This window comes from Uloborus diversus, chromosome 4 (assembly GCF_026930045.1).
Source record: "Uloborus diversus isolate 005 chromosome 4, Udiv.v.3.1, whole genome shotgun sequence".
NCBI classification, from domain to species: Eukaryota; Metazoa; Arthropoda; class Arachnida; order Araneae; family Uloboridae; genus Uloborus; species Uloborus diversus.
Window position 1 is genome coordinate 194,492,392 of NC_072734.1, and position 15,336 is coordinate 194,507,727.

General features: G+C 34.1%; 1 protein-coding gene across 1 annotated transcript in view; it reads left to right on the forward strand.

Moving 5' to 3' along the window:
* LOC129221407 (CD151 antigen-like) overlaps nucleotides 1–14,251 on the forward strand; it is a 29,243-nt gene extending 14,992 nt beyond the window's left edge. Inside the window, exons 5-7 of the mRNA XM_054855888.1 lie at nucleotides 2,354–2,524; nucleotides 9,511–9,594; nucleotides 14,138–14,251. Coding sequence (XP_054711863.1) covers nucleotides 2,354–2,524; nucleotides 9,511–9,594; nucleotides 14,138–14,185 — 303 coding nt within the window. The 3' untranslated portion in view covers nucleotides 14,186–14,251. The remainder of the gene's footprint in view (nucleotides 1–2,353; nucleotides 2,525–9,510; nucleotides 9,595–14,137) is intronic.
* Nucleotides 14,252–15,336: the final 1,085 nt, after the last annotated feature.

The following is a 15,336-nucleotide window of genomic DNA, read 5'->3' on the forward strand; positions in this document are numbered from 1 at the left end:
GAAAAATTAAATTTTCGAAGCAACGTTCACAAATCATGACCTCCCTCAGCCAACTTTACGATTGGAAAAACCCCGCCATGATAAACACTCGGAAAATTCATGTTAGTATGCCTGTGAGAATTAGCAAATTTCGCTTTTTAAAATTGCTGCCTGTTAAAGTTTTCCTTTGTACTATTTTTTTACATTGATGTAACGTTTCCTGTTCCCGGATTTTCAGATATCCATTTTATCTGATTTGAAATGTTACAAATGTAATTAATTTTCTCTTATTTGGAGTGCTAATTTTATATTCCAAAGCATAGGTCTTAGCGCGTTAAAAATCGTATATGATTAACAACTGAGCGTATGTATCTATGTATGTATGAATCTATGTCCAAGTTACTTCTAACGAACGCCAATGAACTGACCATCGAGATAGGTATCGATGGATTCGTAATCTTCCCGTCTTTATGTTTGGCTGATTAACATCATCCTCCAATAATAATTAGCGGAGATATCCATTAAAAACTATTCATTATGACACTTAGATTTGGACATAAAATCCCTATTTTTTGAAGGATTTCCTCCGTTCAAATGATTCTTCAGTGCTTCATCTCCACTTTCCGTAACAATGCTTTTATTAAAATTTGAAGCGTGAAGAAAATCATTGAGACAAAAAAATATGTTGCCATTTTTTTCTCGAATATGAAAAAATAAAATTCTGGTTTTTGTTTTGTGGCTTTTCCTCTAATCGCGGGATTTAAAATGTTTCCTTTTTGGTTATTTTTCCGCAATCTGCCGCAAAATTTTACTGATATATATATTTTTTTTTTTTGGTTCAAGCCCGAGTGTTGAAACGCGTCACTGGACTTAACTTTTATTTTCGAGCTGGATCATGCGAAGCCGGGGGACGCAGCTCGTTTTCACTAAAATTTGACTCTTTTACATTGTTACAGATCCTTTGCGGTACCTTAAATGTTCCCCGATCATGTTTAGTGGGAAACGATCGTTTGGAGGTTTTAATATTCTAAGTACTACACTGGAGGTCTCTGCATATCTAATCTCACGAGAATATTTTTCTCGGTGACGTCAGTGGTTCTGACGTCACTACGATTACGATGATGGAAATTAGATAAGTTCGATACACCGCGCATATAAATACTCATTGTACAATTGAAAAAGTTCAAATTCTGAACCCAGAAGTTTTGGAAGGATTTTCAGATTTTGCGAGCATATTAGAATTATTAACTGAACAGCATTTGTAATTGAAGTAATCCTTCATGAATGTTAAATATGTACAACCAGGAAGAAACTCGTACATATTGTTTTTCAATAGAAGCTACTGTCATGAAAAAAAACTTACAGGGTGCACTGAGATACAATTTTCAAAAGGGTAACAGAAAGATAATTTAATTATGGTTATTGACTTATTTGCCTTCTTAACCCTTTAACAGAAATTATGCTGGACTTACTGCCTGAGGGCCATATTTGGCCAGTAGAGCTGATCCATGTGGTCCGCTCTTATGTTCAATCTTAAGAACCTAAAACTAGGTTCTGGTCTATTCCAAAAGTTGATTATTTTCGTTTGGTATTTGGAATGATTGTTGCAAATTTAGAGCTAGAAATTTGTTTAAAAAATATAGATGGAAACTTTGTATTAATAAAATAAACCTGTAGTAATGATAACAACTTCCTTGTGTTGCAATATTTTTTTTTACCTTTTCCGTGTTTTTCTATGTTATCTAAATAACAGAAAAAACTTTATTCAAACTTAGTATATGTTCAGGATCGCGAGATTCATCTTAATATCAAGTGCTCATTTTGGGCAAAAGATGGTTGGGCACTACTGACTTGAAAATTCTCTTTTCCATGGTCCTATTAAATTTAAAAAATAACCACATTTTTGAAAAGAATTTTAGATTCAAATTAACTGCATAAATATATGCAGCCAAAAATGTTGCAAGTATTGTATATTCTGATTGATGCAAGGTTTTAGTTACAGCCCTAACTCAAACAGAAATAGATACCCTCGCTACACTGAAGCACAGAAATAGTATTTGGGCAAAACTCTTTTACGTGTGTTCAAATTTCTATATTTTATATACTTTATTACTTGATTATTTAAAACTTTATATGTTTAAATTAAATATTCCCACAAAACTTTTCGTAACACTACACTAAAAGGTAACAGTTTTACTGAAAAACTTACCTACTACTTGCTTGACATTATTTGAAAAATACTTGGGAATTTTTTTCATAACCTATTTCTAAAGGAATCTTAATACCTTAAGGAAACGTTTTCATGCATTGCAATGTTTAAAATTCATAATTATGGAGATAAAGCTCCTGCTCATAGATCTCTTGCTCATTTCAGTTCAAGTGCTGTGGAATCGCCGTCAACTACGACCAGAGCCAGGAGGTGTGGAAGCGGAATTCCAACTTCCAGAGCAGCGACAAGCGAGTGCCGGAGTCCTGCTGCCGGAGAAGGGATCAGGCCTCAGTCCGGCAGTGCCAGGGAGACCCCGGAAACTACGCATACGACAAGGTCAGTGCAACCCCTGAACTAGGGTGGTTAAAAAATACATGTAAAAAAAAGTTTCTCCTAGATAACAGGATACCCCTCACTATTTTTAGACTTGTGCATAGTAATATACTGGAAGAATGTTAGCTTCTTATTTCAACTGAAAGAGAGTGCTCCACCCCCTCCCCCAAACTTCTTAAGTAGGGGGGAGAAGGGGTTAAAAATACATTGAACTGTAAAAACAATGCTAAATATTATAGTACACACGAGTAATATGCATACATATTGCAATAAAATAATTATTTACAAAAAAAGCAGCTGGGGAAATGAAATGTTTCTAAATTTGGGGCATTTTCTATGCTACAGCTCATGTTAAATGAAGGGGTCATGGAGCACCCTCTTAAAATGTGAGTAAGAAACTAAAACTTTTACAGCATAATACTATTAGTAAGTCTAAAAAAAAAAAAAATACGGGGTGGCCCCCTACTTAAAAAAAAAGTTTTTTTTTTTTTTTTTTTTGAACCGCTCTACCTTAAATCCTAATATTAACTTATAATCCTGAAAGTAAAAATAAAATATTGCATAAAAGTTCTTCCTCACAGTGTTAGACTGACCCTGAAACTTACAATTAGTTTTTTTTTCAAAGTAGTTGCATATACAAAACCAGTCTTATTGTTTTGAAAGAAAAAAAGAGTGAGGGAGTCTCTTTAAAAATTCTGTATAATTTTTTCAGAAACAAATACTGTTGAACTCTTTTAATACGATCTCTTTTAATACGAAATCACGGCTAGAACGAACATTTCGTTCTTTAAAATTGTTTTTTTTTAAATTACATTAAAAATTTCACGTAAATTGAAAATCTTGGCTAAGACGAGCAGAATTATCTAACCTATTTACATAAAATGTTCGTAGTTGAAGACTAATATTCTTTTTTAGACATTAGACATCATTTTCTTCGGTCCCATTGTGTACCAGAAGAAAATATTAAAACTTTTGCATAGATAATGAAGCATTTGTTCACCTATGGACATTTCAATTTACTAGGAGATAAAGTTGTTCATCTTCCATTCTGAGTTATAACCTAAGAGCAGGAAATAAAATGGAGGGATTTTCTTTTTAATTTAATTAAAAATTTCCCGTATAATACGTACACATTAAATTGAAAGTATTAGCCAAAACGAACAAAAATTTTAGACCTCTTTACTTAACATGTTAATGGCTGAATACTGTAATTTTCCATTTTAGAAACATTTCAATTTACTCGGAGATAAAGCTGTTTATCTTCCATTGTAGACTACAACCTATTCCATTATTGTTGATTATGATCTTTCTTTTTCAAAATTCTCCATAAACATTCATATGTAAGAAATAAGTGATTTTTTTCGGAATGCACTAACAGTTAGATTGCAAGGTGTGTATCAGTAGCAATATTTTTTATATTTAGGTAAGCATTCCTTCGTTTTTTCACAGTATCAATCATTCACGAATAACGCTTAATACGAAAAAATTCGTGGATTTTTGGCATTTCGTATTAACCGAGTTCAACCGTATACCAAAAAAAATACGTAACCAAGTTAACCAATTAGGCGTCAGACAGTTAAAATTTCAATTAAGAAAGCTATTGCAACCAATTTAAGTAGAAAAAAATCTTTTGGAACCTTATTTTTCAGAAAATATTCCGAACTGTTCGTCAACTTGGCAAAATAGATTGTTCATTTACTGGTAGGTCTACCCTAACAGTAAAATTCAAAATTGATCTTCTAAAATTGATACCCATATTGAAAAATATTTCAATATGGGTATCAATTTTAGAAAGCTACTTAGATTATCATATGCTTTCTTCAGATACATTTTTTTCCTGTATACAAAGTGTTCGATTTAGCCAGCAAAACCTCTATTTTCGCAACCGTTAGTGCTAGATGCATACTTCCAATTACAAAAACGTTCAAAATCAGTTAGAGTTAAGACATTGAAAATTGGAAGCAAAAATAAAAATGAGTCAAAAAATGCAAAATGTAACTTATTATACGACCCTAGGTCCCCTAACTTAAATATAGGGAAATGATCTCCATTGAAAAATAATTCCAACACAAAAAGTTTTTGATTAGTAAGACCAATATTCACCGAGATATGAAACGCAACGTTTTGTGACTTACACCACTTTACACTAGCCGTCAAAACCACCTTTCGGGGGAAAATGTAGCAGTTAACAAGTGTTTAAAATTATATATGTGCAGAGTGTGGTATTCCAAATCGTACGAGGTGCTGCAGAGTGTTTTTGCGTGTCACGGCATAACATTTGCATGAATATTTGAATAGCAATGAAAAATATGAATACCTAGTTTTTTTTTTTTTTTTTTTTACTTTGACAACCTGTCATTCTTCTGAAAGGGCGATAAGTTCCAATATTATTTTCTGTATAGTCCCTTAAAACTTTAGAACCGGAATATCTCCTTGAGTTTTGGTCGCACAAATGTCAATTTTTTTGTGTTAGTAACATCTTTCAATGGAGATCATTTCCCTAAATGTACGTTAGGGGACCTAGGGCCCGTATAAAAAATTAAATGTAGTATTTTTTGACACATTTTTATTTTTGCTTCAAACTTTCAATATCTAAAATCTGCAACTGATTTTAAACATTTTTGCAATTGGAAGTTTGCATCTAGAACTAACTTTTGCGAAAATAGAGATTTTGCTGCTTAAAACGGAACAACCTGTATAACTAAAATAGATAGGTGGAGGTAATAACAGAGTAAATCTTTTACTGTCCACTTTGCCCCACATTCCACTATATATAGCGTCCCGAATTCAGAACTTCGAAATCTTATCACTTTACTGAAAAGTTGATTAATAACCTTTGCAGCCACCAGTTGGACATTTTTTAAAAGCAACATTAGTCATTTTCAAAAGAGAGTTTAGAACTTACGCTGATAGTTAAATTAAGTTGCCATTTATCCTAATTTTAGGTAGAAAAACTGGTTTCTTCCTTTAAAGTTCACCATGCGGTTTTGACCTTGGAAAGGCAATCAAAAACGCGTAACCCAAATATAGTTGAACTCTGCAATAAATGGAAGGAAAACTTCAAAATCGTTTTTTTACGATAGTTTTATTTGTTTATTTATTTGTTTAATTTTCTAGAATATTCCTCAGCCTTAAACCCACTTTTAAGAACATTTTTTCCTCTTGAATTTGACACAATCTAGAATTTTGGATTGATTCGCAATTTTGATTTTCGAGCGGAGAAACTTTGTTTTAATTTTATAAGGTTGTTTGGTTTAATTCGGTTAATTTTTTTTCGAGCAACGAAGCATATCTACAGGAAAGTGTATTCTTAACTAATCTAAGCTGTTCTCCTGTGGTGTATGTTGATAAAAAATGGATGATAAGTCATTCGAAGTAGTAACATGTTCACCAAAAATAATTTAGGAATATATCAAACTATCAGAACCCACACGGCGATGCCCGTGCTAAGAATTTAAAGGAAATCCCTTGAATAAATAAAAATAACCCCCTTCCCCCCTCCTTCAGATGTAAAATGATATTTTTTGCGTGAATTTTTTTCAAAAACCTATAAAAATGATAATTAATATTTTATTATGTTAAATATGTAAGAAATAAAACCTAGCGCCTCTAAATATTTGAGATAATTCCTTGGGTAAGTTAATGAACAAACCATCGTTATTATAGAACGCGTTGCAAAAATATTAGGTACATCAGTTTTGGATTTGCAAGGATTCCCTTTCTCAGTGCACGAAATTGAGAACTTTGGGAAGCGACTGCAGTCATAATGTGAATGTACTAAAGTTAGAGATTTGTTGCGTTTGTAAATGGTACCTGCCTTCATCACGAAACATGTGTCTACAACTTCATTGCTATTAGTATGGTTTTACTAATTGATTGATTAAATATATTTTTGGGCAATTAAGATTATTTATTGATTTCACTTTGCTGTGACTTGACGGTCCTCTTTCTGTTGTCTTTGTGTGATTAGTAGATAGCAAGACATGTTTTTTTCCTGAAGAAAATTTGTTTCACATCTTACAGATTCATTTTCTTTTCGTATTGCATTTTTAATTTAAATTTATTGAGTTATTCATTTATTTTTGTTTATTTATTTATTTGCAAATGATTAATTTTTTTGCATTTTATAGTGATTCTTTTCTTTCTTTTGTAGATAATATTTATATGAGTTTAACTAATGCTGTATACTTTGGAAATTTAAATGAAATCATTTGCACATATTTCAACTAATAAAACACTGTGATAAAATTTGCCTTTGGGACTGTCCATAAAAGATATGAAGCTTTTTTTCAGCAATTTGACACTTAACACACTCCCTCGGTGTGACAAAGTGTCACACTTCGCTTAACTCCCTCGTTACTCTTTGTCACACGTCACGCTGTTTTTTACAGTCATATTGTTATAAAAAATGCGTGATGTCGTCCTTCTCCCCCGCTCCCTCCCCTTTTGACAAACTCTCACAACATGACGACCCCTCCCTCCTCAAAGTGTGATATCAATTGTGGACGATCCGTTTTGCTGACATTACTTTCTAAAATGGCTTTTGAGGATGGTCCTTATTGTAATGTTTTTTACTTCCTTTTACAAAAAAGGAAGTATTGTATTCGCGAAAAAATTTTCACTCAAAAATCGCCCTTAATTTCCATTTTGCTCACCCCCAAATGAATGTTGAGTTTTTTTTTCGATTCGACCACATGCGGAAAAGTGCCTAAGAATGTATAGACACGCGAAATATCCATTTTGACCATCACCGAGGTAATTACAACGACTTTTCTCGTGACGTCTGTATGTATGTGCGTATGTGCGTATGTATCTCGCATAACTCAAAAATGGTATGTCCTAGAAAGTTGAAATTTGGTACATAGACTCGTAGTGGGGTCTAGTTGTGCACCTCCCCTTTTGGTTGCTTTCGGATGTTCCTAAGGGGGTCTTTTGCACCTTTTTTGGGGGAAATCATTGTTAATTTCGATGTAAACTCAAGTGGCGTTATAATTTGTCGGACACTTGGCGATATATCGCCAGTCTTTTGGTCGCCAAGTTTTGTCGCCAACTTGGCGACAAATTTGGCGAAGTTTTTTTTTTTTGGTTTCAATTTGGCCATTGTTGGTGATATTTAGAGAATAAATATTGAATCACATTAAAATAGCGAATAATGGGGAAATGACATTAAATTGGAGTAAAAGGAAGTCATGTGATTCACACATCAGCTCGTTTTATTTTATTGTATTTATGATGCACTTATAATTACATCCTTTTGCTATTTTCATCATGCCCAACGCACACACACGCATTTTCTCAACATTATTGAAACGTTCCATTTTAGTGTTAATAAACACTTTTATAGAACACATAGAGTGAAGAAATATACATAGAGAGGCCCCGTCTATGGTAAAAAATTAGATGAAATTGAAACCGGAATTGTGGGATACAGCGGTGCAATGATAGGTGGGGTTATGATGACATGGTCGCTTTGCGAGAATAGTTTTCACCAATCTCGCAAAGAGACCGAATAAAGTAGTTGAAGGATTGGTTTGCATTTTAATTCACGTTTTAATGCAATTTAGAAAACGTGCTTCATAAACTTGCATTAATATCTAAGTTTAAATTATAATTTAGTAAAATCTAAGTTTAAATTAAGTTTAAGTTCAAATTAAATAATAAATAACTAAGTTTAATTTTAAATTAAAAATTAAAAAATACAAATGTTAATTGAGATTCAGTAATGGAATGTTTTGAACCAAGATGTATCTCAAGATACTTAGCAAGAAGCTAAGGATCTTGGGATACAGCGGTGCAACTTCCGGCTACAATTTCTTAGTATAGCGGGGCCTCTCTATGCAATTTCTTTACTCTATGTATATATAATAGTGAATTCACTGATGGAGTATCGCTCTGACGTCCTCAACAATGAAACTCGCGCCATAGCGTGATAATTTAATAATATTTTTTGGCAATATCTGACATCCAGGGAAATGCTTTATTTTGACAAGGCAGAACTGGATCCAGTAACTTGACTGCTTTACTGATCATTTTAGAAGAACGAAGCAACGAAAAAGGGGTGCACAATGAATGTTATCAACTGGAGTTTAGGGTTAATCCACAATCGTTAGGGTTAAATTTCACCCATCAAAATATCACCAAACAGGCAATGGCTTCCTTAAAATGTAGAAGCAATTTTCACCCGTCACACTTTGACGGGCAACTTTGACGGGTAATTAATCTATATATATATATATATAAATGGCTACTTCTGTATGTGTGTATGTATGTATGTTCGGGATAAACTTCAAAACTACTGGAAGGATTTTAACCATTTTTTCACCATAGGTAGCTACATAATCAGAAAGTAACATAGGCTATAATTTATATCTAAAAAACTTAGTTTTAAAAAGTTATGATGGAAAACAGTAAATTTCATGTCATTTCCCCATTAAATGATTAAATATAAAACCAATTGTTACAAAAATTCGTTGCCTTACAACATCAATACCAATAGTAATCATATTGAAAGTTTTGAATCAAGGCTTCTCCGGAGCAAACATGAGTTTAAAGTCATTTAAACATTTGGAAACTCTACTTTTTGCACACTTAGGGAAACATAGTAGAGTGCTTTTTTTTATATGTATATTTTTGTGTGTGTGTACTATTTAATTAAATAAAGAGCACGTTTTTTTTTAATGATCTGTTCTTTTGTTAGTTTATATTTTGGAAATTCTTCAAACTTTTACATGCTTTAATTCGTGCTTTCGTTTCTACATGAATACTCGTTCTTTATACTTATTGCCATTTTACTTTTATGGGTAAGCAAGAAGCTCGATTTTTAATCACGTCAAAGCGGTGTGTTTTGAGTTCTTTCAGTTGAAACAGCAAACGAAAGAAAGTAATGATTGTTTCTCACAATTATTACTGACCCAGGCAAACGCAGAGTATTTTCGCTAGTAACAGAATGAAATGAAAGCAAACGGTAACTTTTTCTGTTCTTTCTTCAGGACTGCTACATGGAGATGAAGGACTTTGTGAAGAACCACGCCCTCATCCTTGGTGGCATCGGCATTGGAATCGCCTGCCTTCTGGTAAGTGTCGATTCTCCAACAGCTGTGCCGTTGCTTCTGCAAGATATTTGCAGGGTGTTCCAAAAATGACTGATACATTTGAAAAATCAATAAAAACTAAACAGATAGCATTAGAAATATACCGTTTGTTGCATTATGCTTGGAACAACAGTAAATTTTTAGGCAGACAAACTTTCAAAATTAGTTACAATGTTCCTCAACAGATGACGCTGCAAGTATCTTAAAAGGTATAAAAGAAAACGGAAAAACTAAATGGGCAGCGACAGAAATACACTGTTTGCTTGCAATATGCTTGGAAAAAACAGTAAATTTTCAGACATACACACCTGCAGCCACCTCTAAATACTTGCTGCGCCATCTGTTGATAAACATTGTAACTAATTTTGAAAGTCTGTCTGTCTGAAAATTAAATTTGTTGTTGCCCGAAGCATAACGCAACAAATTTCTAGCGCTGTCCATTTAATTTTTATTGATTTTTCGATTGTCACTTTGGAACACCCTGTATTTGAACTATATGAAGCTGTGCGAGTAAACCTGGCATGACTATGATTTCCGAGTTCGTCCTTGTTGCTCACATAGCCTCATATAGCCCTACTATCCTGAATTTATATTCAGTAGAAGCATACTTAAGATATCGCTTTCAGGTTAACTCAATTTTCTGAGACTTTTAATCTAATTAGACTTTTTGAACTATTTTTCTCTCGTGCAATTACATCTCATCTAACGTTTGGCTGCTTCTGGATCCTCTGAATGAGTTTATTCTGTCTTTATTTGCTCAATTTCGGAAAAGTTCGGACCCCCAATCACAGACACCGACAGTTCTGATGATTCCCAGTAACAGATGGGATGAGGAAAGGATGAGTCATGGACAGAATTCCCCTTTTCTCTTCGAAATGGGCGAAAGTTCTTTATTTTTTGAACTGAAACCTTTTTAAATTCAAATGAACATGAAACACCTGTTGAATTCGTGGTAGCTGTTCATATAATCTTTCACCACTGCCTCGTAAATATCAACTGGCTCGTGATTTGATAACACTAGATGGCTTCACCGTAGTCATGGGCCACAGCAACATTCGTTTTAACCGCCTGAAAGGCCTATTATTTAAATCCAATCTTATGACTTTCTGTTACTGGTGGCCTTAACGTACGTATTGTTACAAATTCTGTAAATATTAGTTATTTTATGATTAATTTGTCGTAATCTAGCTAAATTTGGCGTTTATAAAATTATCTTTCATCTAAAATTATTGTAAATAGTTTCTTGTAGTGAATATACAGCCTCCGTACATTCGGCCGAAGTATACGGTCCTCCTATTTTTCATTGATAAGATTCGTGAATGAATAAAAACAAGATAGAAATGTGTAGAACTTAGTAGGATTTTCTAGACATTTCTTTGCTCGGTATAAAGCGCCGGACGTCTTGTGAATGAGTCAGTCTTGATTGAGAATTTGTACTGAGAGTGTATTAGCTCTGTTTATTGCGAGGCATTTCGCTGTGTTGTTTTTCGTATTTGGATGAAAATACGTGTGTAACCGTTGAGTTTACGGTGTTGATTGATATTTGCTTAATTGCTGATGATTAATTTAGCAGTTGTTGACGATCTTTCCTGTACATAGTGTAAATAAATCACCTGTGTGTTTCTCAAGAACTGTGTCGTCCTTTCAAGAAAGTTGGAAGTCGCACAGGATCCGTTACAGTATTTTCCTGCAAAATCAGATTTAACAAATTGTCCAATTTGTTCACATCTGTTGACAACCAACTCAGATTGGCATGCAGCACTAATAAGTCTAATATGCCCACATATAATTGGCCAAACAAACAAATATTACTTTGTCCGTCCTAATCATATTCGTTTTGGCAATTCAATAAGACTAGCAAGGGAATAAATTCATCAGCCAAGTTTTTTCATTTGCAACTTGATAGTTCAATTAGATTGAAAGGTACTGCATGTTAGTTCATTTTGTCTATATCCAATTGACTAACAAATAAAACCTGTTAATAACTTTTATCTGCATCGACTTAGACAGTAGAATTAGATCAGCAGGCATCGTCAATTACTCCACTTTGTCTGTGTATCATTCGATAGTTCTTTTAAGCTAACAGATCATACCTGTACATTTAAGGGGAGTCAGTACCCTAGATACTTTCAAAAATTCGATTTTTTGATTTTTATATATTTTGAACTTTTAATTTCAATACCTTTTTAATCATATAAACTTCTTGATCGTGCTCATATTAGAAGTAAGTTAAAATAAGCTTTGAAAAAATGTAAACCTATTTTGATGAGGTATGATTTTCCCCTTCAAATTGCAATATCTCGAAATGGTATTTTTGAAACTAAATGTTCCTTTTTCTCAGAAACTAAATTGTGTTAGGCTTTGAAATTTTTACCACACATTCCATGCATCTAATTGAATATACTGAAGTAAATTTTTTCTCATATACGAAAAATACTTTTTTATACAGCTGATTTCGTGTTGCAAAATGGCATTTTCTGAAAAAAAATAGTGACTTACACATTAGAATTAAAATAAAAAAATAAAAGAAATTGAACTTTGTCATCATGAATTCAAATTATGTTTTTCGCAATCACGAGTGCGTGTGTATATGTAAGCGTGTGTGTTTTTGTGTGGTGGGTATGTGTGTCTGTGTAGGCATGTGTGTTTGTGTCTGTGTGCAGGCATGAGTGTGTGGATAGTTGTGTGTATGTGTGTGTGGGGGTATGTGTATGTGTGTGTAGGCATATGTGTTTGTGTCTGTGTGCAGGCATGAGTGTGTGGGTCGTTGTGTGTATGTGAGTGTGTGTGTTTGTGTATGTGTGTAGGTGCGTGTATGTATGCGTGTAAGTGTAGGATATTGACGAAATCTGGAGACGGTTTTCGCTAGAGGTGCAGCATCGTGAGGAGCCGGTCGACGGGGATGCTGTGGAGGGTGGCGGTGGGAAAAATGATAGGACATCAAAAACAGTCAAATGAAAGCAATAAGCAATCGTGATTGCTCAAAAAAAAAAAAAAAAACTAAGCTTACTCTCTGTAAAAGTTTACTTCGATATAGAGAAAAGAGTCTACTTCAGGTACAGAAAACATTTCATAATTGTATCATTAATATATTTTCAGAAAAGGGTACATGAACCTGTGCAAATTAAAATTGACGGTATAAGGGGTACTGACTCCCCTTGAGGTGACGGCACGAGTAACAGACATGCTTAAGACATCGCTCTCAGGCTAACGCAATTTTCTGAGCATTTAAATGGATTTAGACTTTTAAAACTATTTTTCTCTCGTGAAACTACATCTCATCTAAGATTTAGCTGCTTCTGGATCCTCTGAATGAGCTCATTCTATTTTTTCTTGCTCATTTCAAGAAAAAAAAAAGGTCGGACCCCCAGTAACAGACACCAAAAATCTGATGATACCAAGAAACAGTCTAAAAGGATGACTAACAAATGAAAGGATGATTTCCTTCCAAAATTTCCTTTTTCTCTTCGAAATTTGCATAAGTTCCATTTTTTAAGATCTTATATTCAAATGAAGATGAAACACCAGTTGAACTCATGGTAGCTGATCATAACCTCCCACCATTGCCTCGTAAATATCAACTGGCTCATGAAATTTACTCTGATAACACTAGAGGGTTTCACCGTAGTCATGGGCCACAGCAACATCCGTTTTACCCGCCTAAAATTCTTATCACTTTAATCCAAACTCATGACTATCTGTTACTGGTGGCCACGTATTTTCCTGCAAAAGCAGATTTAAAAAATTGTCCAATTTGTTCACATCTATTGACAACCAACGCAGATTGGCATGTAGCACTAATAAGTCTAATATGTTAACATCTAATTGGTTAAATAAACAAATATTACCTAGTCCGACTTTTTCATATGCGATTTGACTATCCAATAAGAATAACAAGGTAATAAGTCCATCGACCAAGTTTTTTTCATTTGCGACTCGATAGTTCGATAAGATTGAAAGTGACTGCAAGTTAGTTCATTTTTTCTATGTCTATTTTATTGAAAATTAAAACCAGTTAATACTTTTATCTGCATCAACTTAGACAGTAGAATTAAATCAACAAGCATTGCCAGATACTACATTTTGTGTATGTACCATTTGATAATTCATTTAAGCTAACAGATCGTACCAGTACATTTAATTTGTTCATGACAATTTAATTTATCGATTTCACACTGTGGAGGGAGTGAAGAATTTCATTCATGAAACCTAGACCCCAAGTCACGGGATAGATTTTAAAGCAAAGCATTGGAAGAAATGTCTGAGTCACGTGACTTGGGGTGATTGGGCTCGCTCCCTCCATTTTAATTCCTGTTCTAAGGACAAAACGAGCAAGGGAAAAACTGAAAAATTAAGTTGCCCAATGATCAGAAATAGAACTATTTCAATCATTTATATGTTGAAAATAAATGTGTGCTTTTTTTTACGTTTCGTTTGTTTTCCTCATTATTAACTTAACAAATTATTTTCCTGATGCAACATGCAAAATGCTTCTGCTTTGTGAAAATGTGATTTTCTGTTCCAGATCGTCGGTATGATGCTGTCCTGTGCTCTGTTCCTCATGATCAACTGATGTAGTTCTGACCTCGATCATCTTTCGTCATGATTCTACCCAATCGAATGCCTTTTCTCGGGGCATACTACATCCCCGTGTTACTGGTTCGAGAAGACTCGCACATCTTCCCTTCAGGCTACTTGTGACGTCATCATTACGTCATCCGAGACCAAGATGGATATGTTGAAGCAAAAAACTTTCGACACGCAGGACGTGCTTGTGTCTTCAGGTAGCCCGAAAAAGATATAATCTAATTCTTCTGTGCATTTGCCATTTTCATTTTCCTTCAAGCCCAATTCTGAGATGCGATATTGGAAGCATTTCCTGGTTGATCATCAGCGTGTTTTAAAACACCCATGGGTCTCTGAGATGTAGTAAAAGTCCTGTGAGGGCCATGAAAATCTCTTCGGCCAAAACTGATTGATCTAAAAAGGCATTGCCGTAACCTTGTAATACTTATCAGAATTTCTAATTCCAAGTCTCAAAACAGTATTGCCTCAGAGGAGTCCTTTTCAGACTTCAAAGTCCATATCTCCTGGTACTAACTGGAGGAACTTCTGAATTTCTTTGTCTAAACATTGCCAACTCTGAGTCCTATTGAGATTTTAAAGACCTAAATCTCAAAACATTGTTATTTTCGAGTTCGGTTGAGATTTAAATGTACCCAAATCTCAAAACAGTGTTACATTAGAGTACTGTTGAGATTTCAAAGTCCCGGGTTTCAGAACATTGCCAACTCTGAGTCCTGTTGAGATTTTAAAGACCTAAATCTCAAAACATTGTTATTTTAGAGTCCGGTTGAGATTTAAATGTACCCAAATCTCAAAACAGTGTTTCATTAGAGTACTGTTGAGATTTCAAAGTCCCGGGTTTCAGAACATTGCCAACACTGAGTCCTGTTGCGATTTCAAAGTCCTAAATCTCAAAACATTGTTATATTATAGTCCGGTTGAGATTTAAATGTACCCAAATCTCAAAACAGTGTTACATTAGAGTACTGTTGAGATTTCAAAGTCCCGAGTTTCAGGGCATTGAAAACTCTGAGTCCTGTTGAGATTTCAGAGGTCCCGGTTTTCAGAACATTGCCAACGCTGAGTCCTGTTGAGATTTCAAAGTCCTAAACCTCAAAAAGGTGTTGCCTCAGATCAATGTTAAGAATATAGACAAAT